This window comes from Musca vetustissima, unplaced genomic scaffold (genome assembly GCF_032173495.1).
Source record: "Musca vetustissima isolate MV318-11 ecotype Yass unplaced genomic scaffold, APGP_CSIRO_Mvet_v1 utg1514, whole genome shotgun sequence".
Taxonomy (NCBI): domain Eukaryota; kingdom Metazoa; phylum Arthropoda; class Insecta; order Diptera; family Muscidae; genus Musca; species Musca vetustissima.
In genome coordinates, this window is record NW_026883157.1 from 42,125 (window position 1) to 66,621 (window position 24,497).

A 24,497-nucleotide genomic window follows, 5' to 3' on the forward strand; every position below is an offset into this window, starting at 1 on the left:
CCAGCATTTCATAGGTAGAGTTCCATCGCGTAGTGACCGACTGTTTCAACTTCAATTCTGGAAGACGCATAAGTTTTTGAGTTTGTTCAGGTCTTTTGAGCTTCTTCGAAAATGCTCCACGATGCTTTTCACCTTTACCACAGTGTCTTTGATTTCTTTCAATCCAGCTTCCACAACCAAATTTAAGGAATGCGCGAAACATCCCACCCCCCTCCATTGCCCTAGACGTATTGCCGCAGTAATATTTGAAGCGTGTCGCTTACAATAGCTGTAATTTTGTTCGCTCTTTAAAAATTCGGCCAAGTTTTCAGCAGTATGCTTTGCTGAATTGCTCACATAATAATAAATATGATTTTAAAACGCAGTTTTCATTTATAAAATGAGCAGTTACAGCCATATAGGAGGCATTTGTTCTTGACGTCCATCTCTATTAGCTTCTTGAATTCTGGCTCTTCCACAATTTTTAAGGCATGATGCCCCTTTGCTACTATTTTAAGTACTTTTATATCAATCGCTTCTACTTTACGTATAGGTGCTGGTCTGCGAATATACGGTGTTATGCTTTGTTGTTGATTTCTTGATTGAGAGCTTGTGGTAGGCAACTCAACATCAATAGGTTCAGGTCCCGAACTAGTGGTATGGGTACTTTGAATTCCTAGAGACATTTCTTGTCTTTCCAGGTGTAACGGAGTTAACGGATGCTTCGTCTTCATATGACGGGTCAGGTTTCCGTGGGACCCCCCAGCAATATTTAGTGACACCTGGCTTCTATACTGTTCAAAAACAAAACGATCAATAAGAACAAAATACAAAAACAATTAACTGTCATAAAATATTCCGTATTAGGATGGCAAAATTTAAAATTATCATCATATACCTAAATATTAACGTGATGATTTGTTTGGCAAAAATGGAGTCGATCTTATCGTTCCGTTTATTTAGGTGAAGTCGGCTAACCAACTGCAAGGAACGAACGATGTAATAGTTCATTGGCAACATGACAGATTTGTCTATGAAACGCAAGCAATTTGTTGTTGCGACAAGTTTTGGTCAAAGAAAACATCCGTGGTTGAACGAACGAACGATGTAAAAGTCCGAACAGCTGATAAATGTCAAAAGAACTATAAAGAACGACTATGAATGAACAAGTTCAGTTTCAACTGAATCGATCATCTGAACTAGTTCGTTCGCGAACTATACATCTTTAGTCTATGACCAGAACCCACTTCTTTTCAACGAAATTCCTTATGATCATACAAAGAAAGCATTTTGAACATTTTTACTTATAAAAGGATATTTTTATTTTCTGTAAAACAATAACTAAAAAGTAATACAATAATATTCTCTTATTTTCTTTCAGAATTTCATTTAATGTTTAGCCCGTATCCAGGTAATGCGTTCTTCTAAATTAAAATACATTAACCATTTAGTCTGATTTGTAATAGTCTTATTTTTTAAATATATTTTTATTATTAGTTTTAAATTAAACCACATTCAGGCATCAGAATATCTTTCATTGTCATTACATCCGTCCGTCGCTTTGTATTGCTTTTGCCGGCGATAACGACCCTGCGAAATTGATATCGGATCCACGTTAAGACTGGTGGCAATTGACAACTGTCCCAGCTGGCCATACAGTAGTGTTTCATCAATTAAACGTTTGGCATAGAGTCTTTGTTCCGTCGATAGTTTACGATAGCTAATGGCCCATCCTTCAGCAAAGACATCCGATTCATCGCGTTCGTTTGTTTGAATATATCGCTGCGATTCCTGCTTTGTAGTGGGTGTGTATACTGGGACAGGTTGTGGAGCCGGAGTCAATAGTGGTGAAGGCGGTTGCATATCCGTCGTGCTGCTGTATCTGGATCTTTTGGCAGGTTGTGCAGCATTTATAACGGGAGGATCAGGTTCATCGAAGGATATGGGCGATTTTGAAACGGAACACTGAAATGAGAATAAATAAAACGAAAATAGTGTTAAATTATTGAATGAGAATTATAAATACAATAATTATATTTTTGGTTCTCTTCGATAATAAAAAAAGTCCTGATGACAAAAAATTTAGGTGAAAGGACCAAAAAGTTTTCGGAAGTTACAGTCAAAAGTATCCACTTGTTTCTTTTTTTATAAAAAATGTCATACGTTCATGAATAAAATTGTATTTCTTTCATGTGTGAACATGAATATCTTAACCCGAGCTGTGCTAGCGTGACCATATGGTCACACTCATAATGCGATCTATAAATCATCTAAAAAACCTGTACCCGAGCAGTGCCAGTGTGAACATACGGCCACAGCCCAAAAATTGATCCTGTCTATTATCCTGATAAGAAAAGAGGATACAAATCAAATTTTTGAATTCAGTGGCCCACAATCTAAAGAAGCTGACAGTTTCGTCCCACAATTCGAAAAAAATAATTACAGCACTATTCGGGTTAACTTAAAATTAAGGCAATGAAATGAACAATATTTGAATTTGAATTCAATATAAAAAAGTAATGATTATTGTTTTTGTAATAAAATTAGTTGTTGTAATTCATGCATACACCTTGATTAAACCATTTTAAAGACTCTTCTCCTATTCGATTTACCTAATAATTCCGATTCCGAAGAATAAACAAAGTCCAAACAATGCATTTTTAGAATAATTGTCATCGATTCTCGCGTGTGTGCGTGCTTGGTTTTTTTTATGGCGCCTCAACGCATTTTTTTCTAAGGCATCGGAATTCTCACCTAACAACAACAACGACGAATTTGCTTTCTCTCCAAACAAACGAACATCAGCTCTACTAATAACAACAATAAAGTTCCGTTTTGTTGGATGAAACTCCAAGTATCCTCCCAATAGTAAGAAAAACGTACTCTCTCACTCACACTGTTTGTTTTTCACTCTCTCTCTCTCCATCTTTCTCACAGAACAATTTCTCTACCATTCTCGTAGCAAATTTGTTGTTTATGCCCCCCAACTTATGTTTGGCCAATGTTGTTGTCGTTCGTTAGTGACGACACAATTGTTCATGCCGTTTGTTTTTTTGGTGTATCAGGTGTAGTGCTGTGTGCGGCAATGCGAATAAACAGACAGACAGACATGTGTTGTGTACATGTGGATGGTTGCTTGGTTGGTACTTGGGGGAACATGTGTGAGCACAATTTATAGAATTTAACACGTAAAAGCGCATAATCCACCAGAAATATTTGCCATTATGTAGCTGTAGTCCGAAATGATTCGTCTTCCTCTGCCGCCTGGCTGTCATTCGGGGACATGCATGCCAAACCAGCCAGCCAGCAAGCACTCTGCTGATGTTGATGGCACGGTGTTGCGTTGGGTGCGCGCCTGACGAGCGCATATCGTCAGCCACATTTAATCCCGTGTAAGAAGCACCACAACTAGGCAGCTACCACCACCAGTGGTTGTGAGTGAGCGACACCGTTTAACAACGGGTAACTTACGTGCGACCATCACGTAAAATAACACGAGCAAGCATTTCATTAGGCTCTCAGCAATTTTAGTTGGGTTGTTTTCGACAGGCAAAGCACAACGAACGTCGGATCGCCAGCATTGGCAAATGAGATGTCAGTAGTGTACGGTGGACACAACAACAAAATACATACTCACACACAAACATTTCACGTTAATAAAGTGGAGCAATGGCATTCAAAACAAAAAGAGATAGAGAGAGCGAATAGCAGAATAACTCTCTTGAGACAGAGACAGAGAGAGAGAGAGAAATGTGCAAACATAGAATGTGTAGTGTGTGTGTGTGCTTGTGTGTATTATTGGGGGGATTGCCTTTTGTTTTGATTTATTTTTAAACAACGACGACAACATATGATAGAGTGGCTGCCTTCTCACCTCTCTTGCTCTCTCAAAAGTCCCCCTCTTCATAAACATGTGAATTTTATGAACACTCTTTGATTGAAATATCTGTGTGCTCTGTGTGTTTTGGTTATCTGACCCCCTCCATTCACACATGCAAGCCACAATTATTGTCGTGTATTGTGGGTGTTTTGTTTGGGGTCAGAGAAAAATGACCGGTGTGGTAGTTGATTTTCAGTTGCCCACTGTACAGCGTATACCCTAACCGAATTTTTTTTTTCGTGTACTGCTGACATTGTTTTCACAACTATTTATTACGTTGTAATTATGCTCCAAATGGCTTAGATTGATTTCGTGGTTATGGATATTGGCAAGTGGTGGTCAAGGTGGAAGGGTGTTTATGTGACGACAACAGCGAACGGTTTGAATGACACTCTACCTGTGAATACATTCACACAAAACGTTGCCTTTTGTCGACATCTCACATCAGAACAGAATAAAACGAATACAGAGCATTGCTTGCCTTCATAACACATATTACGAATGGTGTGAATAGTCGGCATATACTTCGTTTTGAACAGTTAATGAAAATAAAAAAAATGTTAAAACGATGTTAAACAGCTTATACATTAAAACTTGTTTACCGGGTTAACCTACTTTATGAGGAATTGCCAATTGAAACCCACTGGGTTAACGAAACCCGGTTAAATGTAAATGTACTATTAAGTTCGATCCGGCCTAATTTTTATTCCCTCCAACATGAGGATGACATTCAAAATATATAACATTATTGGAGGCTTTTAGGAGAAAATTAATTTTAAGATAGGAGCTTAAAAATATTGAGAAAGACCCGAAAAAAAAATGATTAAAATTCTCAAACTGCCTAAGAGTGGTGCCGGCGTTTTATGAATCTATATTTGGTGCAGCCAGTTCGTTTGGAAAATAAATACCGAATATAGGGGGGTAGCGTTATAAGGGGGCTATCCTGAAACTTGGGTCCATATTCAATGTTATTCAATGAGAACCCAAAATACCAAATAACAGCCAGTTCGGTTGGAAATCGTGTCCTAAATCCCCGAAATATCGAATATTAGGGATAACGTTATATGGGGGCTATCCTGAAACTTCGGTCAATATTAGTTATTTTTAAGTACAGAGATGTGCTATACAATGAGAACAGACGGACATGCTTAAATCGACATAGCATTACAGTAGATATCGGATATAAGCACATCTCATATAAGAAAGATTATAAAAAACACCGAGCTTATACTTTCTTATATCCTATAATTCCATATAAGAAAAAAACGAACATAAGAAAGAAATCTCCGGATTTTTTGAGTTTCTTATATTCGATATCTACTGTATATTCATTTTAAGAATGAATTTATGGCGATAAATTCTTTACCAAACGAACATTCGCCAAAGAATGGTCGCACACACATAACATCCGAGTGAGAGCACACAACAACGTTCGTTTCGTTTGGTGGTTGAAATTCTTTCTGACATTCTCTCACGAATGAAAACAAACATTCCCGAATTCTCGAGAATGCTCAAAACGGCAACAACAGTAACAACAAACGTTCGTGAACTCAATAGTTGTTGGACATGTGTTTTGTTATTACACACACTTTCAGCTACACACACATTCTTTCGTTGTTTGTGTGTGTTTTTATGATTTTAGATTGGGGAAGAAGAAATCCATTATTTTTATATGAGCTATAGGACTTTATTTAACTTGCTTCGGAATGTCAGATTTGGACCTAATATACACCGTTTTGTTGTATGATTTGTTGCCATTTTAAAGGTAACTTCATAATACCATTGGCATAAAAGTCCTGCTCTCTATTTGCAAAAAACTCTAGTAGTCGATTTTTACAATCCTCCCTAGATACCAATTTTTTATCATTAAAAAAAAATTGGAAATGCAAGAAAAATATGATAATCGCTTGGTGCCAAGTCCGGACTGTATGGCGGATGCATTAAAACTTTCCAACCAAGCTCCCGAAGTTTTTTCTGTCGAGTCCCTGTAGATGTGTATTGGGCAATTTTGGCGTTTTTTGTCAATTGTAAATGGTTTAAAAGAGTTTTATGGTGGTTATTTAGCTCCTAGGCGATGTTACGACTGCTAACATTCCAATCAACTTCGACCGGCCTACCTCTGCGAGGTGAATCTTTAACATCAAAAATTCCTGAACGGAATCTACGAAAACCAAAATTGCCCATAATTGGCTGTTAAAGTATCGGGAACTATAAACACCATTCACAATTTTAGCCGCTTGGCTTGAATTTTCGCCTTTGTCAAAGAAAAACTTAAAATGAACCGAATTTTCTCTTTGTTCATTTCCATTTTTAACTCGCAACTGAATGCACCAAACAAAAATTAACAAAATATTTTTTTTACTGCGAAATATCACCCTTCCAACGAGCATAAAACTGAAATTGTTTGATCGATACTTTACGAAAAATAATTTTTGAAACTCAGTTGATTTTACCCCCATTATAATACTATTCAATAGTAATTCATAAAATGTAAAGTAACACACAAAAACTGTATTTTTATAAAGTCGTTGTTCGTCCGTCCACTAGTCCGTCGATATTCACACGTCACACTCTTATTTACAGCTTCTATTGCAACCTTGATGAAACTTGATTTTTTTCTTTGTAAGAGTAATACTATCACTTACATCAGAGAATGGACGACAATCCTCAAGCTCGTCTTTATCGGAACTAATGAATTCATTTAATGCATTATGGGATTGTTCCATTTGAACACATCCGTGTCTAATCAAATTTGATGTCTGTTTGCCATTATATTTAAATATCCGGCAACACTTGCGACAGTACACCCTTCCCTTTATTATTTCGTTATTTTCATTTTCTATTACTGAGAAAATATCCCATATTCTGCTCTTTCTTGTTACTTTAATCGTACGATAAACTCCACTTTGTATTTTTTGTAAGATATCGGACTCCATTTGTTCACACTTCACGGACTTGCCAACGAATACTGACTGAATGGTACGAATACTTTGGTATTTTTAGTACATCAACCACAATTTTGCTGCTTGTCTGCCTGCCTGCCATACAACGGCACAACAAAACTGTACAATCGGCAAAAGCAACGAATGGAAAGTAAAGCGGCTCACACACGTCAAACATGTCCATTCGATCGATGTGAATCGAAAAAAAACATGTTTGACGCGTGTGGTAGGGTGTTCAGACCGATGTTCACTATCGCTGTCCATCCACACGCTTCAAAAACGAAATTCAAAATTAAGTTTTGTGGATCCATTTCATGTGTGTGGCTTAACAGCTTCACACCGATCGAATGCACATGTTTGACGTGTGTTGGCCGCTTAGGTAACAACAGTCGTTGATATGGGCGAATGAGTGCATGGCAATAGCAATAAAATAACGAATGCTTAACAGAAACACGAATCATTTCATTCTGAACCAGCTGGCTGCGACCACAGCAGTGTTGCTCAGCTCTTTACGGTTTCGTGACAACAAATCACACGTATTCTCTCTCATTTTAGATTTGTCGTTTGTTTTGCATAGGCGGGAGAGAAAACACATAGATAGCAATGCAAGTATTATGAACATCACTGAACCAAACCACCGCAGGCGTGTTCTCTTTGAGGGTTATATGTGTGTGTGTGTGTGTGTGAAAAACAAAAACACAAAAGAGCGGCTCTCTGTCTGTTCCTGTTCTGACTTCTGGTCGACATGTTAACAATGACAACAACAAAGTCGCTACCCCCACATCTGTCGCAAAGAGCAAGAGAAATGTTGATTGAGTAAAAGAGGGAGGAGAGAGCGTATTAGTGGTTTATAAACATAGGTGCCCAAAATTAAAATGCGTTATAATGTGTGAGAGAAAACAGAACAGTACAGAACAAAATTGTGTGTACATTTTTGTGGTCGGAAAAAATTATTGATGAATTTAATTTTTGTTATTTTATAAATTAAAAGCATTATTAAAAATGTTTTTATATGAATTACAAATTGTATATGTCACAAAAATCAAATAAAGTTTATAAAGTAGCATATACCGAGATAATAATCATATTATAATATTAAATATTACGATAATTATCAAATATTTAATTATTAAAAAACAGCAATTGTTCTGTTGTTTTTAAAATTGTTTAAACATACAAAACGAATTTTAAATAATAAAATAAAAATCCAAAATATATTGCAACACTTTTATCCCTAAGTGTTATTTCGTTGATTTTCTTGTTGTGCGGACACGACGTCGTGCGCGCACCCCAGCATGTGTTCATTCGTTGCCTGTCAAACAACGACTGACTGAAAGAGCATAACAATGCGTGTGAGTAGGCAGCTACTTTAAAGTATACTGATGGGCACCTATGTTTATAAATGAGTTTTGATTTTCCATATTTCTCCACCGACCGAACGACCGACTGATAAACAATAATTGTCGGGTGCCAAAAGTAGAGATTGTCACAGGATTAGCATGTTAAAGGCTTTAGTTGTTGTCACTAATGTTTTGACGAATTGATGTATATTTGCATTTTGATTTATTGGCATTTGTGGTATGGTGAGTGAGTGAGCGGTAGGTTAGGAGAGAGGTGGGTTCCGCACCAATACGTTGTCCTCCATTTATATGAAAAATATACATAGCAAAACTTGACTTCTTTGATTGACTTCTGAAAATTGTAAGCGTTTAAAGTAGGCCACCTACATTTAATTGGGAAAATGCCGTAATATTGTCATGATGAGTAGGGGAAGAGGTTACTTTTCTTTGTTGTTAAAATCCAGTGATGTTATTAAACTTTATTACACAGAAGTTCGGAAAAATACAATTCGTCTGAAATGAAAATTGATTGCCTGTATATTGCAGTTACCATAGGGTTATATCATTCTACACATGCATAGTTTGTTACCACTCTAGGATTTTCACAATAGAACATGGGATATATCTGTCAACGTTGTGATATAGTTTTCATATAATGGCACCAGCCTATTTAGAATATGTTAGAAGTTCTAGGTTTGTAACTTTCCATTCCGGGTTCATAGTGGTTTCTAAACTTCCTCACCAAAAATGCAGTGAATAGGAATTTGTATGTTCCAAGGCTTTTTTTCCACTTTTCTTGGTGCATAAAAAACTTCGCTGAAAATTGTCAGCATTGCGCCATGTCTTGACATACACAGTCAAAAGTATCCACTTGTTTTTTCATTATAAAAATGGCAAAATTGCGTGTTAATTTAATTAATTATTCTTTTTTTATATGTGAACATGAGCAGCTTAACTTAAAATTAATGAAATTGAATTGCGAATATTTATATAAAAATCAATATAAAACAATTATATTATGATTGTCATCCATAACAATCATAATTTCTAAAATTAATGGAAGCTCCCAGAGAAAACTCATGTTATCATAGCTATAGTTGGGTAGTTCCGGAACGAACTATTTCATTGGAAATATTCCCAGTAAAGAACGATCGGAAAATATAGTTAAATTTTCTGATTTCGGTTCTTTTTTGATCTAGTTTTTTTTCTGATCTTTTTCTTTTCACTGATTTCGTTCCTTTACTCCCATATTACTCATTCGTTCTCGTTCGTTTTTTTTTTTCATTTCATGGAACAAACGAACTATAAACAGCAAAGGAACTGTATAGAGTATAGCGGCAAGGAACTACATTGAGGAACTAGTTCCTTTTTAAAAAAGGAACGAGAAATACCGATCCGCTACGTGAACTAGATTGCCTTACTCTAATGATAGGAGCTTGAACATACCGAAAAATACGTGAGAAAAAGATGATTGAAATTCTCAAAATATCCAATAGTAGGAAAAATATATGGGACTATAATAAAACGAAGATACATTTTGATATTTTGTGGTCGTAAGATTTGACAGCCTATTCTCATTCTCAAGATACCAAATTATAGCCAATTCGATTGAAAAGCATGTCCAAAATTCTAAAAATTCCGACTTGAGTCAGTATTAAGAATCTTTAGTACGGAGATGTAGTGGTACCAAAATACCAAATTAGAAATTGCCTGTTTGAAAAACGTGTCAAAAATTTTCATATTGGTCCAAGTTTTAGGCTAGTCCCTAAAACTTGGGGGCTACCCTAGTACTGAAATAGGCTATACAATGAGAACCCAAAATAAAAAATAACAGGCAAGTTTGTTGGAAAGCCTGCCAAAAATACCGAATATTGGGGAGTACTGTTTTAGGAGGGCAACCCTCAATATTAAACATTTTTGAAAATATCCAATTACAGACCATCGGTTGAAAAACGTGTTCAAAATACCGAATATTGGAGGAATATTGTTCAAAAAATATATATTGAGGCACGAACCAAGAATCGAATTGGCAACAAGCTGAAATCCAGTCAGAAAAAAATATTCAATTTTTTTCTGACTGGATTTCAGAAAAGTGGCCGATAATCCAAAGTGAAGTGCACATAAACTTGCTGAAATCGCGGAGAAATGTCTGGAAAAGAAATGTAACCCAGAAACAATTCGAAGAATTGAAGAACAGTATATATATATATATATATATATGTTTTAATCGCTCTTGTGCTCTTGAATTGAATTTTACATAAGCATTGTCTTCATGGTAGAGTTGCAGTGAAAAGGCCACTCATATACCCAAACATCGGAAAATCCTATTGGTGTTCGTTCAGGAACACGAAAAAAAAATAATTTTGAATTTTGGAAATCAGTTTTTTTGCTGATGAAAGCAAATGTAACTTGTTTAGTTCGGATGACGCAGGGCGAATAAAGCCGTGGGCCCTAATCACACAATTCCGACCGTAAAGCGCGGATGAGGTTCTGTAATGGTATGGGACTGTATGAGCGCTGCCAGAGTAGGAAATCTCATTTTTATGATAAGATTTTATTATTGAAACATTCTAAAATAGAATTTGAAATGTAGTGCTGCAAAAATGGGAGGGGATCAAGATAATGATCCCAAACACAAGTACCAGATCGTTCGAGAATGGATGCTTTATAATTGTCCAAAAGTGATTCAAACACCTCCTCAGTCCCCGGATTTAAATCCTATAGAGAACTTATGGAGTATATTGGAGAAGAATAACTAAAGTATTTTCAATTCCTTGCAACCAGACAGAAATTCATTTATTGTTTTATTTTCCTTCCTAGGGAGTTTCTTCCTATCAGGTACTAATAATAATAAAAACCAAAAACAATCCGACCAGTCAACCAACCAACTCACAACTAGAACGCCGCAACATGCCCAGCATTTATTCTTTCATATTCCCTGTTGTGTACATGCATATAACGCTGAACGTAAACTACTACAATACGGCGCAACGTAAAGTATAACAACAACGCCGTTGTTGTTGTCGTGGTCGTCATCTTGGTGTATTGACTGCGTCTAGCCTCTAAACAAGCCATATGAGCACACAAGAGTCTATCAACACAAGCAACAAAAGAAAACACAAATCTACACACACTTGAGTCCAAGGTGCCATACATTCAGATATACATACATATTTTGAAAAAATAGCCAAAGAGCATGTCGATACGACACGTCGTCCATATATCGACTAGCTAAAATATCTCGTCTCCCAGTCGAAATAAAACAAAATCAAATTCAAAACAACAACATACCCTGCCTGTGACGATTTCTAATCACATCTTCTTGCTCGTTCGTTTGTCGGTCGTTGTTGTTGTTGGCAGCAAATATTGTCGCAACAAACAAACAACAACAACCCCAACCGGCCGGCCGATTTGTTTCGTTTATTCCAACAACAGTAGCCTCCTCATCTTGCATTATTATTATTTTCATTGTTTGTTGTGACGACTACGACGAACAAACAAACCAAGAAGTTTAGTAGTTGCCGTTTGAAATGAAAAAAAATAGTTTGGATTCAAATAACACGTACAGTGAGTCAAAGTCAAATGTATCCACTTGGTTTTTATACCCTTCACCACACTGTGGTACAGGGTATTATGTCTTTGTGCATATGTTTGCAACAGGAAAAAGGAAACGAGATAGACACATGGTTCCTTTTGAGAATATGCATAGAATCACTTTCTGAGTCGATTTACGCATGTCCGTCTGTCCGTCCGTCCACGTATTTTTGTGAACAAAGTACTGGTCGCATTTATGATCCCAAGGACAAAATTGAAATTGGGAAAAATCGGTTCAGATTTAGAAATAGCTCCCATATATATTTTCGTCCGATTTAATGTAAATGGTGCACCAAAGTCCCAATATATCTTTCGATTTGCTCGAAATTTGGCACAGCGTAATGAATTAGGCCCAGAATGATGTGTTAAGTTTCCAGAAAAACGGTTCAGATTTAGATATAGCTCCCATATATATTTTCGTCCGATTTAATGTATATGGTCCACCAAAGTCCCTATATATCTTTCGATTTGCGTAATTAATTAGGTCTAGAATGCTGTGTGTTAAGTTTCCTGAAAATCGGTTCAGATTTAGATATAGTTCCCATATATATATATATATATATATATAAATTCGTCCGATTTAATGTAAATGGTGCACCAAAGTTCCTATATATCCTTCTATTTGCACGAAATTTGGCACAGTGTAAGGAATTAGGTCTAGAATGATGTGTTTAAGTTTCCTGTGTTCAGTGGCTAAATAATTTAAATTTATAAATATTTAGAAGTTCCCTGCCTCTAAAACTTATGAATATAAGATGTAACAAGCATGGTCAAATCTTGAGAACAATGTTCAGCTTTCGAAAATATATTTTGTTTATTTTATTGACATACATAATACAAATTTATGGCATTTATTTTTCATATTATTTAAAATTTATAGATGAGTCCCAATATAAGTAGGGTTGCCATCATAAAATTACTAAATGAGACTACCTGCTGTAATTATGCCACGCCCTTACCATTACAGATCCTCATCCGTGGTTTTACGGTCTGAATTGTGATGTACAAAATAGGGAATGGCGCAGGGCGAATAATACTATGGACCCTAACCATGGTATTATTCGCCCTGCGCAATACCTTACTTTGTCCATCCGACCCAGACCCATTCATCAGAAAAATAACAGATTTCCGAAATGCTAAGTATTTTTTTTCGTTTTCCTGAACAAACTCAAATCGAATTTTTCGTTTTTTTTGGGTTTATGAATGACTTTTTCAGTGCCCAATTCTTTTCCAGATATTTCAGGAAGTGCACTTAGCTTTGGATTCTCGGTCACTTGTCGGAGTAAATACTTTTCGTCTCTTATAATTTATTTATAATTTTTAGTGAAATAAAAATTTTGTACCCAAAAAAGGAAACTTATGTGTAAAGTTTAAAAAAAACCTGATGCAATATTTAACTTTATATATAACCCACTTAATGTACCAAATTACAGCGAATTCAGTTTCACAACACGCTCTCTAACGCTCCTAAAATCAAAATAACGAAAATTAAAGGGGACCCTTTTATGGGGGCTACTCGAATAAATGGACCTACATTTATAATTTAGTGGGGAGATTTGCTACCAAATAAGAACTTAAAGTACTACATTACAGCCAATTCGGGGGAAAATGCGGTCAAAACCCCGCAAAACTGAAAATTGGGGGTACCCTTATATGGGGGCAACCAGAAAAAATTTACCTATATTAATTTTTACTGGAGAAATTTCAGCGAATTGGGTTGAAAAGCGCGCTCAAGAACCCCAAAATACCGAAAATTGGTGGTACCCTTATATGGGAGCTATGTCTGAACGTGGACCGATAAAGTCTATCTTCGAACTTGATCTGCTTGCAGATAAAGAGTGATTAAATCGTCAAAGAATTTAACTCTGATCAAGAATATATATACTTTATATGGTCGGAAATGATTATTTCGATGAGTTACAAACGAAATTAATATACCCTCCATGCTATAGTGGAGGGTATAAAAACCAAGTGGATGCTTTTGACTGTGAGCCACTGTATGTGCACTTAAAATTAACCCGCTTTCTTATGAACATAAGATTTATTGCTTGGTAACAGTTTGTTAGGAATTATGAAGATCTTTGGTTCTACTGTAATTTATAAAAATATATTTAATTCATTTGACTTACATCATTATCTGCCCAAAAATCGATTGGTTCTAATAGTGTTCTACCCTCGCTTAATATACCACATATCTCCTCTTTCATTTGCTCTTCTTCTTTTTCTTCGTTTTCGACCACCTTTGCTTTTTGAGATGTAGTTGCAGCATCCGGCAGAAAGTCTTCCACATCGACGTACTCACCATACGTTGCTCCTATCTTGATGATAAACTTAACTAATTGTATAAAGCCAGAGTCACCCATTGCCGACAATGGTCGGCCGTCTTGTGTCACCCATTTTTCAAAAATTTTCAATGCCTCTGCTTTGTCGTCAGATGAAATGGGTTTTGGCGTTAGCGATTTTCTAAGATGTTTGCAGCATTTATGACGAGTTAAATTTGATGTTTGTGAATGGCTGTGCCGCAAGGCTTGCTTGCACTTGCGACAGAATACAAAGCCATCTAAAACTGTACCATCTGATTTTAAAATATCCGCTAGTAAAGTCCATACAAAACTTCGACCCTTTCGCTGGGCAGATACTGTATATTTTCCACTAGCAACAGCTTCGGTAACACTTGTGCTATTTTGCTCCATTTCACAAATAGATGAAAAACACTCAGACACACAGCAACGTATAGCTAGCTATTCACTGAAATGTGCAATGTACTTTGTTGAGTGAATACCCGATTAAAAAGCGAACAAATCAAATCTATGAACCATTAACAACGAATCATAACTCGTTACTGAACAAAACACACAACAGAGAACTGTATGAGTGGCTGGTTTCGATACTCATGAGTGCTAGGAGAGAAAATATGTATATGTATGTATGGCCACTTACTCGTCGAAACTCGAATAACAGTTTCTGTTATACATTCCTACTTCTTTGCACATCAACAAACAAAGTCACTCATTCGAGTAGTCTACATTTTCAGAGAGAGAGCATGACTAAGGCAGTGTTGTGCAGAGCTAAATTGTGAGTAAGTGTGTGCGACAGACGAAAAGAGACAAAAGAGAATGTGTGTGTTTCACCATCGACGCTCAGTTACATTTTCGCATAAGGGTGAGGATCACAATGATCACAAACATGGAATACAAATAACCAGTAAGTGGCGTAAGCACTTCTGAGGATTATGAGTACCCGCACGATGCGATCGTAAATCAACATGTGTTTTTTGGGCTTGGGGTGGTGAAAATACTCGAGTACAAAAAACATTTTCACTCAAACACACTTGTATTTACCCAAGTGGCTTACTTTTGCCTGTGATTTTGTGCAGATCTCTGATACATACATATTTTTGTACAAATTTAATAAAGTCTATAAAAATGTGTAATTTTTTGCAAAAAAAAAAAAAAATCAATTGACTTACGTCGTTATCCATCCACAAATCTACCTCCTCCTCTTTAATAATGAAATACTCCTTTTCTTTGCATACACCCATTTTTACTTTTTGCGATATAGTATCGGGATCCGGCAAAAAGTCATCCACATCAACGTGCCTACCATACGCTGCTCCAATCTTCATGAGAAACTTCGCCAACTGTACAAATCCAGCACCACCCACTGCCGAAGAAGGTAGCCCATCTTGCGTCACCCAATACGTAAACATTTCAACAGCCTCTTCTTTATCGCTTGGTGAAACTTGCTTTAAGGTTAGCGAATCCTTCAGGGTTCTGCAGCAGGTATGGCGTCCTAAATTAGATGATTGTCCTATGTGGTACCTTAAGGCTTGCTTACACGTGTGACAGAACACAAAACCACGTAAAACTGTTCCATCTGATTTTAAAACGTAGGACAATATCTGCCACACAAAACTGCGACCCTTCCGTTGAGTACATATTGTGTATTTTCCATTTTCAATACCTTCGGTTACACTTGCAGCCGTTTCCTCCATTTCAAATACAAAACGCAAAAGCAAACGTAAAAACACACAAACAAACAATTATTCAGAGCGAACACGTGAACAATCAATGACCACAGCAAGAACAATCTCGATTGAAAGCGAAAATCACTTCCATGAACGTTTAACAACGAATCATAAATTGTTACTGAACAAAAAACACACAAGCACAAACGCTCAGCAAGTATTGTGTAGGGTTGGAATGAATCAAACATAAACGTATCATTCGAGCGTGTTCGAGAGCAATCGTTCTTTGCCGATCAAACACAACAACGTAGTGAACGAGCACTGAGTAAGTGAACGTGTATGATTGAAATATTTTTACTCAAAGTGGTAGTTTAGACATTGGGACAAAATTCACGCAACACAAATATTTAATTGCCTCTGAGTGACAAATAGGAATGCGCTATATTAGACTTTGTGAATTGTATGTTTATTTATTATTCGTAAATGCAGGTACAGTGACTCACAGTCAAAATTATTCACTTGGTTTTTTTCATTATAAAACTGGCATAATTTTATTAATTAACAAACTTAAGATAACTTAATATTTAACCAATAAAAGTCAATCTATTCATGGAATATGAAGTTAAATATTGGTTCAGAATTTTTTTTTCACACTTTACACTTGAGTTTGCTTATTTGGATAGCCATAGTGAGAATTTGGACTCCACGATTGCCAAGAGAAAGTTAGTTCTTCACCTTGCTGAACTAGGAGAATCTCAATGGAAAATAGCGGAAATGCCCAATATTACTCGATCTGCTGCCCAAAAATTATATTGAGGAATAAAACCGAGAATCGAATATGCAACAAGCCGAAAATCAACGAGAAAAAATATTCAGTATAAGAGAAGAAAGATGATAATACAATGCTAAGTGCTTCTAAAATTGTTGAAATTGCAAAGAAATATCTGGAAAAGAAATGTAACCCAGAAACAATTCGAAGAATTTTGCGTAAGTATGGTCTTCATAGTAGAGTTGCACGGAAAAAGCCATTCATAAACCCCAAAAAATCGGGAAATCCGATTGGAGTTCGTCCAGGAAAACAAAAAAAAAAAAAAAATGATTTTTCCATTTTGAAAATCTGTTTTGTGCTGATGAAAGCAAATTTAACTTGTTTGGGTCGGATGGACAAAGTAAGGTATGATGCAGGGCAAATAAAGCCATTGGCCCTAAGCACACTATTTCAACCGTGTAGCACGAAAGAAGCTCTGTAATTTGAAATGTAGTACTCCAAAATTGGGATTGGGGAAATTTCAATTTTTTTAAGATAATGACCCCAAACACAAGTCCCCGATAGTTCGAGAATGGATGTTTTATAATTGTCCAAAAGTGATTCAAACATTTCTTCAGTCCCCGAATTTGAATCCTATAGAGATCTTATGGAGTATTTTGGAGAAAAACGGACATATTTGTAAAGTCCTTCGAAGAAGGTTGACCACTACCAAAAAGGATATCTGCCTTCGAAAACAGAGTTCGCCGCCAGAAATCTGTAGCATACTGGGAAAACTTCCACGCTAAAAAGAAATGATACAACAAAATTAGAAGAGCCGCTAAACGTAACTCCTGGAAAATTTTCTGTGAACAGGTAAATAGCGTAAATGACGTCTCAAAAACCCACACTCAAACCGAAACCACGGTAGATGAAGGGGGAAATAGAATAGAGACAACAATAAGATTCCTCATGAAAGATCACTTCCCCCCAAACATATCCCCCCATATCAACATAAAATCTTAGCTGTGTGATATAGACTTATACTGGTCAACAAACCCTTTTTCCATATTCATTTAGTTTAGACTGATTCTTTTTTCAATAAAATTCGTTGTTGTTCTACTCAAACAATAGATTTGATATATCAAATGTTATTACAAATTTATATTTCCTCATATACTGCAAAAATATACAGGTTTTCTTCCTCGAAACCTTTCGAAGTCAAAGGTGTCCGTCAAGTGAATTTCTTACTTTTGAGTTTTTATTTCGAATTTTTGTTTATTTTTGTAAATATTTATCGATCTCTAGTTATTCTGGGCCATTCGCTTCTATATTTTTATACAAAGGCCGACTTTCCTAATTTTAGGTTTGCAGTACGAATTGTTGCCAATTAAAATAGACTTTACATAATTTTTTTAAAATTTTTCTTCTGAAAATGATTCATCAGACTTAATTTGTTAATACGAAGTATTAATTTAAAAATTTATTAATTAATATTAATTTAATTTTAAAATTCTAAGATGTGCTAATTACGTGCCCCTCTCAAGTTTGACTTGTTTCATAAATATATCACAAATTTCCCGGTATAATTTACTGTTCAAACACTTAATCGATCAAGTACAATACACTGCGTATCATAACTATAGACGCACCCTTAATTCAATTGGTATGTTAGTTGAGAAATAAAATGGACCCATTAAGTTATTATTCACAATAAAACGATCAAAAACACATATCATTGAACAAAAATAATTAATTTATTCTTTATGGTTTCGCCGAATTCTGCACTTTCAAAATTGCTGGTGTTGCATAACTATAGACGCACTTTTACAAAATTAGAAAAATTTATTTTTTAAAACTTAAATAAAATAAAATTACTTTTATAAATAATGGGTAGGACCTCCCTTATTTTGAATAAGTTCAAAAATTTTATCCATCACACTGTTGATCAAAATTATTCTCAAGTCTTCGTCGATTGACCGCCATTCATCGAAAATCACTTCTTGGAGGTAAAATACAGTTGGGTATTGGAGGTTTTCGGCATAGACACGATGAGTCAAGATTCCACACATGTTCTCGATCGGATTCTGGTCGGAAATTTTAATATTTTTCGATTTTAACCATACTTGAGTATGGCGACTTTTATGAACTGGTGCGTTGTCCTGCTAAAAAACGAGTCCTTGATTGTTGCTACTTTCCCAAAATTGCAATAATTTGTCTTCCAAGACTTGAACGTACTCCATTGAATTCATCCGACAACATGGAAATGTCAAATAAAGCATTCCGTGGCTATAAAATGCTCCCAAGGCCATTAAGGAACCGCCACCGAAATATTGTATTAAGAAATAACGATATTTCGGTAACCGCCACCTTGGGAGCATTTTATAGCCACGGAATGCTTTATTTGACATTTCCATGTTGTCGGATGAATTCAATGGAGTACGTTCAAGTCTTGGAAGACAAATTATTATTCAGTACAGCCGCCCCTCTAATTACTTGTCCAGATTCCCTTCACCGTGGGTGGTGTTGTGATATTCGGTTTATAATTGTCTCGAAAAAAAAAACAAACAAAAAAAGTTTTCGGTCCACCTCATCCCGAATTGTTATCTGATCATCACCGGCGTTGTCCTTGACCATTACTGGAACCTCGTGGAAAATTTCAAAGCGATCACTGCTATATTTCTGCCCTCTAGTGTGGTAATGGGTGGGCTACTAAATAATATCTGAATACATAAACACCTGTAAATATTTACGTGTAATTCCCACATCCGAGTACATACCGCAATATAATTGGTATCAATTTAAAGGCCAACCACTTCTCTTGGATATACTATCAACTTCTCGGCTTTATGTCCTTCAGGAGTAAATAAATACCCTATAGAATACAAATTTTGTCATTTTTCACACAAAAGTCAGGGTTCATTTGACCCGCTAAATATTGACCGATCTTTATCAAAACAGGTATGCTTATTCTTTGCCCCAATCCCCTTCTCCATGTAAAAATTCGGGAGGTTTGGGCCATAATTGCGGCCTCTGGAGTGACCAGAAAAACCGACAATATGTATTTGGTCCATTTCATCCCCTACAAATTATCCGATCTTTACCAAAAACAATAGGGGTCTTCATTAGGCCGAACCCATCCTACATGCAAAATTTCGTGAAGATTGGTCCATAACTGTGGCTGTATCGTGTTTACAAAAAATAATGGACAGACGGACGGACACAGATGTCTAGATCGACTCAGCTAGTCGAGATATGACGATCGGTATACTTAAAGGTTGGTCTAGGACCAATATTTCGCGGCGTTACAAACTCTTGGGGCTGCACAAAGCTATAATGCCCTGACAACATAGTTGTGTAGGGCATAATTAGGGATTTACAACAAAATAGTATATAAGCTTAAGTTAAACGTGTATTAAAGATGGCTTTTTCCATTTTTTGTTTTAAGTTACTTTCAACCATTTTTATGAACACAAATAATTCGCTGAAAAAGAAAAACGAATACTCTCCACTTTGTAGGGTTTCTTTTATCATATGGAATCTTTCCATATTTCTACAATAAGAACGAATGAGCTACCTCTTCAGTATACAACAAACAAGCAAGTATCATCATTCGTTAAAATTGAATGACATGGTGTGTCAGGCAATCACTTCGATTCATACATGTTGCGTTGTGCCTGGCATTTGTAGTTGAGTGAATTGCCGTTAGGCCATCATGGATATGTTGCGATCAAACACAATGCAATATATTTCATGATTCATACACAACACTGCTGTTCTATATGACTAGCTCGTACTCATTCGTTAACACGAACAAACATGACATGACCTGAAGGCTTGGGTGAGTGCTTAGCGTGCTACACTCGAGAAAAAATGTAGTAAATGTTAATTAATAATTACGAAACTGAAGGAAAAATGTGCCAAAAATCCTTAAATATTTCGAACTGTCTCGTGATTTCAACTGAGGGACATGTATGAATCGAAATCAAATTTTATTGTAAAATATATACTTGATGGTGTCTCCGGTAAATATTAAGAGGTCTTGCAAACAGAATGATAAATTTACTATACATTCCACCTTATGGTGGAGGCAGCGAGTTAGACACATGGTTCCTTTTGAGAATATGTGTAGAATCACTTTCTGAGTCGATTTATGCATGTCCGCCCGTCTGTCCATGTCAAATTATGAACAAAGTACAGGCCGTGTTTATGCTCCGAATTGGATGAAATTTGACACAGCTCATTTATTTGGCCCAATGGCTAAGCCTATTAAAATTTGGGAAAAATCGGTTCAGATTTAAATATATCTCCCATATATATTCTCGTCGGATTTTATACAAATGATGCACCAAAGACCTAAAACATGGCCGATAGGCTCAAAACGTACTGAAGTTAGTATAACCTATATTGTGGCAAGTTTCGTTGAAATCGGTTCAGATTTGGATGTAGCTTACATATGGTCTGTTCCAGTACTTTTTAATAGTAAATCTAGTAAAAGGGACAAATGTCAAAATCTCGCAGAGTAAAAAGGATTTGGAACGAAATACAAGTAAAAATTTCAACATTATATGACAATATTCAAAATCAGAAGTTGGCATTCCGACTTACCATTTATACTCGGCCAAATTTCTCGAGTAAAAAGTTTACAAGGAGTACGCCATTTTGTTTTGTGTTCCCTTAAATTTGGTTGAAAGTTTTACGGGTTCAGGAACGGTTTTCGAGTAAAATATTGCAAAACTTGTAAAGTATACTTTTAGTATATTTTTTCGTTCGATTTCAAATAAAAGATGCACCAAATACCCCATGTTTGGCAGATTGACACGTACAAACTTGAGCACAGACTGACGTAGTTGCGTTTTGTAGAAATGCAGACATAGTCCATATATATTTTCCACCGGCTTCATATTAATTGGGCTCCAGTTAATCAATGGATGTCCGATTAAGATTTGCTTTAAATCGATTTACATAATTCTGTCCCATTGCAAACAAGCGAATGAAAAAATTTAGTATAGATTACAGAATGACATGAGAATGTAAACCGACTTACACAAATCAATCTATAAAAAGATGTATGTAAGTCGGCTTACATTTAGATAAAGAGCACATATTTTAGTTCATACAATTTCATGTTAATGGTCCTGTGGAGTCTCTTAGGATGCGAATTTCTTAAACCCAGGCTTACGCCCAAATACTGACCCAGATACAACATTTCAGGATTCCCTTGCATCAGCAATTTCATTTGGACAATGATTACCATTTTTAGTCTAGTTTTCGTACCCTTATATAGTACATTTCGGATGTAAGAAACTCAAAAAAAGCTGGCGATTTCTTTCTTATATGCGTTTTTTTCTTATATGGAATTATCGAATATAAGAAAGTTGTTTCTTATATGCGTACATCCGCATATAAAAGTACAAAAGTAATTAATTAAAATCAGTTCACTGTTTGACTAAAAATAGGTGCACATGTTTCTATTCATAAAAATAATAATCTTCCAAATACAATAAGAAAGTATTTTATTTTAATTTTTAAAACATTTTCAAATGCTAATAAAGAGGCCAACCGTTTTACATATTTTCTTATATGAAACGTTTTCTAATACCTTTGTCAGCTTCGGTGTTTGACAAACATTTCTTATATCAGTGTTTTTCTTATACGCGTTTTTCTTATATGAAGCAATTTTTACACTGATGAGATGTAAAAAGGTTCGGTGTTTTTGATAATCTTTCTTATATGCGATTTTTTCTTATATGAGATGTGCTTATATCCGATATCTACTGTAGTGTGAATTTCCTTAAATCTAGACATATCACACGACTACGCAGCAATAGTGAACCACAGGTCTATACATTCGCCCAATATTAATGCCACATTTTGTATTACTCTTTGTACACATATTGTATGAATTTCCAAAAATCCCTTTGGGGAACATTAGAGAAGTTCCTTGCAATTGTTTTCGAGTGTAATTAGTTTGGTAAACTCGTTTTAGGTTTTGTTTTCTGTTTATGATGCATATTGATAGATTGTTGTTGTTGCTATAACACTCACACATGCATACATATACTCGCACATCCATCCCTGCGAAAAGGTTGACTCTAACTTTCTCTCTCGCTCTCCTGAATTTAACCCATATTGATGAAGAAAACTCGACAACATCTGGTGATGAGATACATGAATGTTGGGTTGTAAATGTCATGCGACCATGATCCTTTTGTTGCTGGTCGCCTGTTATAATACGTTGTTTAGGTTTGTTGGTACGTGCAAAGCCGACGACGTCGCCGTAACAAACTAATGGTTGGTTATGCCGCATACATCCAACAAACAAACATCATCAGCAACTAAATAAAATGTGTGAACATTTTAGGTATTGTTGCATTGGATGGGGTGGTTTGGTTGTTTGTTGGGAGGATCGAAATTGGTTGGGAATCAAAAGGAACATAAGAGAAGAAGTGCAACAGCGACGTCAGATTGTCAACTATATTGCGAAAAATAAGTGCAGACGCTGAATTTGACAGTTAAGTTAGTTACATGGTTAGCTTACTTGGAGTATTTTTATAGATTGAATAATCTCTCAAAAACAATTTGCAAGGTGCGTTTTTTTTCTTCCTGTTTTAGAAGAATCATTATTGTTACACAAAATCAATTTTAGCCTCAAAGTTATCCACAGGCATTATATTTTTTACACTTTACGCATAGTTTGCTTATTTGAGATTTGAGACCAATGGTGGCAGTGTGGCCATTTTAGCATTTTTGCAGCTAAATTTACCATTTTATTTTTGTATTTAGCCGCAAAATTTTCATTTAGCATTTAGCTTTTTTTTAGCATTTTGCAATTACGTATTTAGCATTTTTTAGCATTACTCTGCACACAACATTTTTAAATATTTTGGTATTTTTCTTACTACATAATTTGATATGGCTATAAAATTATGATGTAACAATGACAATCCTTTAAAAACGGCAACCATTACCAATTATGATCAGCTGTTCAATAGAACATCAGCGTTTTTCTTCATGACAACTCTTTAATGATGGCAATCATTTAAAATATCAATGAGCTGTTTGCTTGCATTCATTGAGTTTGGTAGTCAAAACAAAATTAAAGAATACAAATGTGAAGAAGCATATAAAAGCAAAAAGTGTGTTAACGTATATTCTTGTGATATTCATCTGTATATAAAACAAAACAAAAAACAAGTAAGGAAAGTATTAAAGTCGGACTGGGCCGACTTTATGATACCCTTCACTACTTTGGGGATAATCTACATATGTATCTTTACAGATGTTCGAAGGAACATTGACATGAAATTGAACGTACTTAAAATTGCAATCTTTATCTATAAGTATACCGACTAACATCAATCCTTACACATGCCATTCTGCAATCTATTTCATACTTTTTAAATAGACTTTAAGCAAACTTTACGCACGCTATTTGGTATGCTTCACTTTTTAAAATGTAATATCAATCAAGCACCCATTGATTATTTGGTTTACAATCAACATGAATTTATACTAATTTCAGTACGTTTTGCCAATCGGCCTAGCTATGGGTCTTTAGTACACCATTAACTTAAACACTAGGTTATAGTAACTTCAGTACATTGTACAGAATTGTGTGCGGGTCGGCCAATCTTTGGGTCTTTAGTGCACAATTTACTTTATGCCAAATTTCGTGCAAATCGAAAGTTATATTGGGACTTTGGTGCCCCATTTACCTTAAATCGGACAAAAATAAATACGGGAGCTATATCTAAATTTGGACCGATTTTCGCGAAACTTAGCACACATCATTCTAGACTTAATTCAGTACTATATGCCGAATTTCATGCAAAGCCAAAGGTATATAGGAACTTTGGTGCACCGTTTACATAGAATCGGACAAAACTATATATGGGAGCTATATCTAAATCTGAACCGATTTTCTCGAAACTTGGCACACATCATTCTGGACCTAATTCAGTACTCTGTGCCAATTTTCATGCAAATCGAATGATATATAGGGACTTTGGTGTACCATTTACCTTAAATCGGACGAAACTATATATGG

General features: G+C 35.7%; 1 protein-coding gene across 1 annotated transcript; it reads right to left on the reverse strand.

The window, feature by feature from the left end:
- Window positions 1-1,494: 1,494 nt before the first annotated feature.
- LOC133329922 (uncharacterized) lies at window positions 1,495-6,795 on the reverse strand. Its single transcript, XM_061538380.1, has 2 exons — window positions 6,505-6,795; window positions 1,495-1,944 (listed from the first exon to the last, which is right to left on the reverse strand). The coding sequence occupies exons 1-2, from the start codon at window positions 6,793-6,795 to the stop codon at window positions 1,495-1,497; spliced, it is 741 nt and encodes a 246-aa protein (XP_061394364.1).
- Between the last annotated feature and the right edge of the window lie 17,702 nt (window positions 6,796-24,497).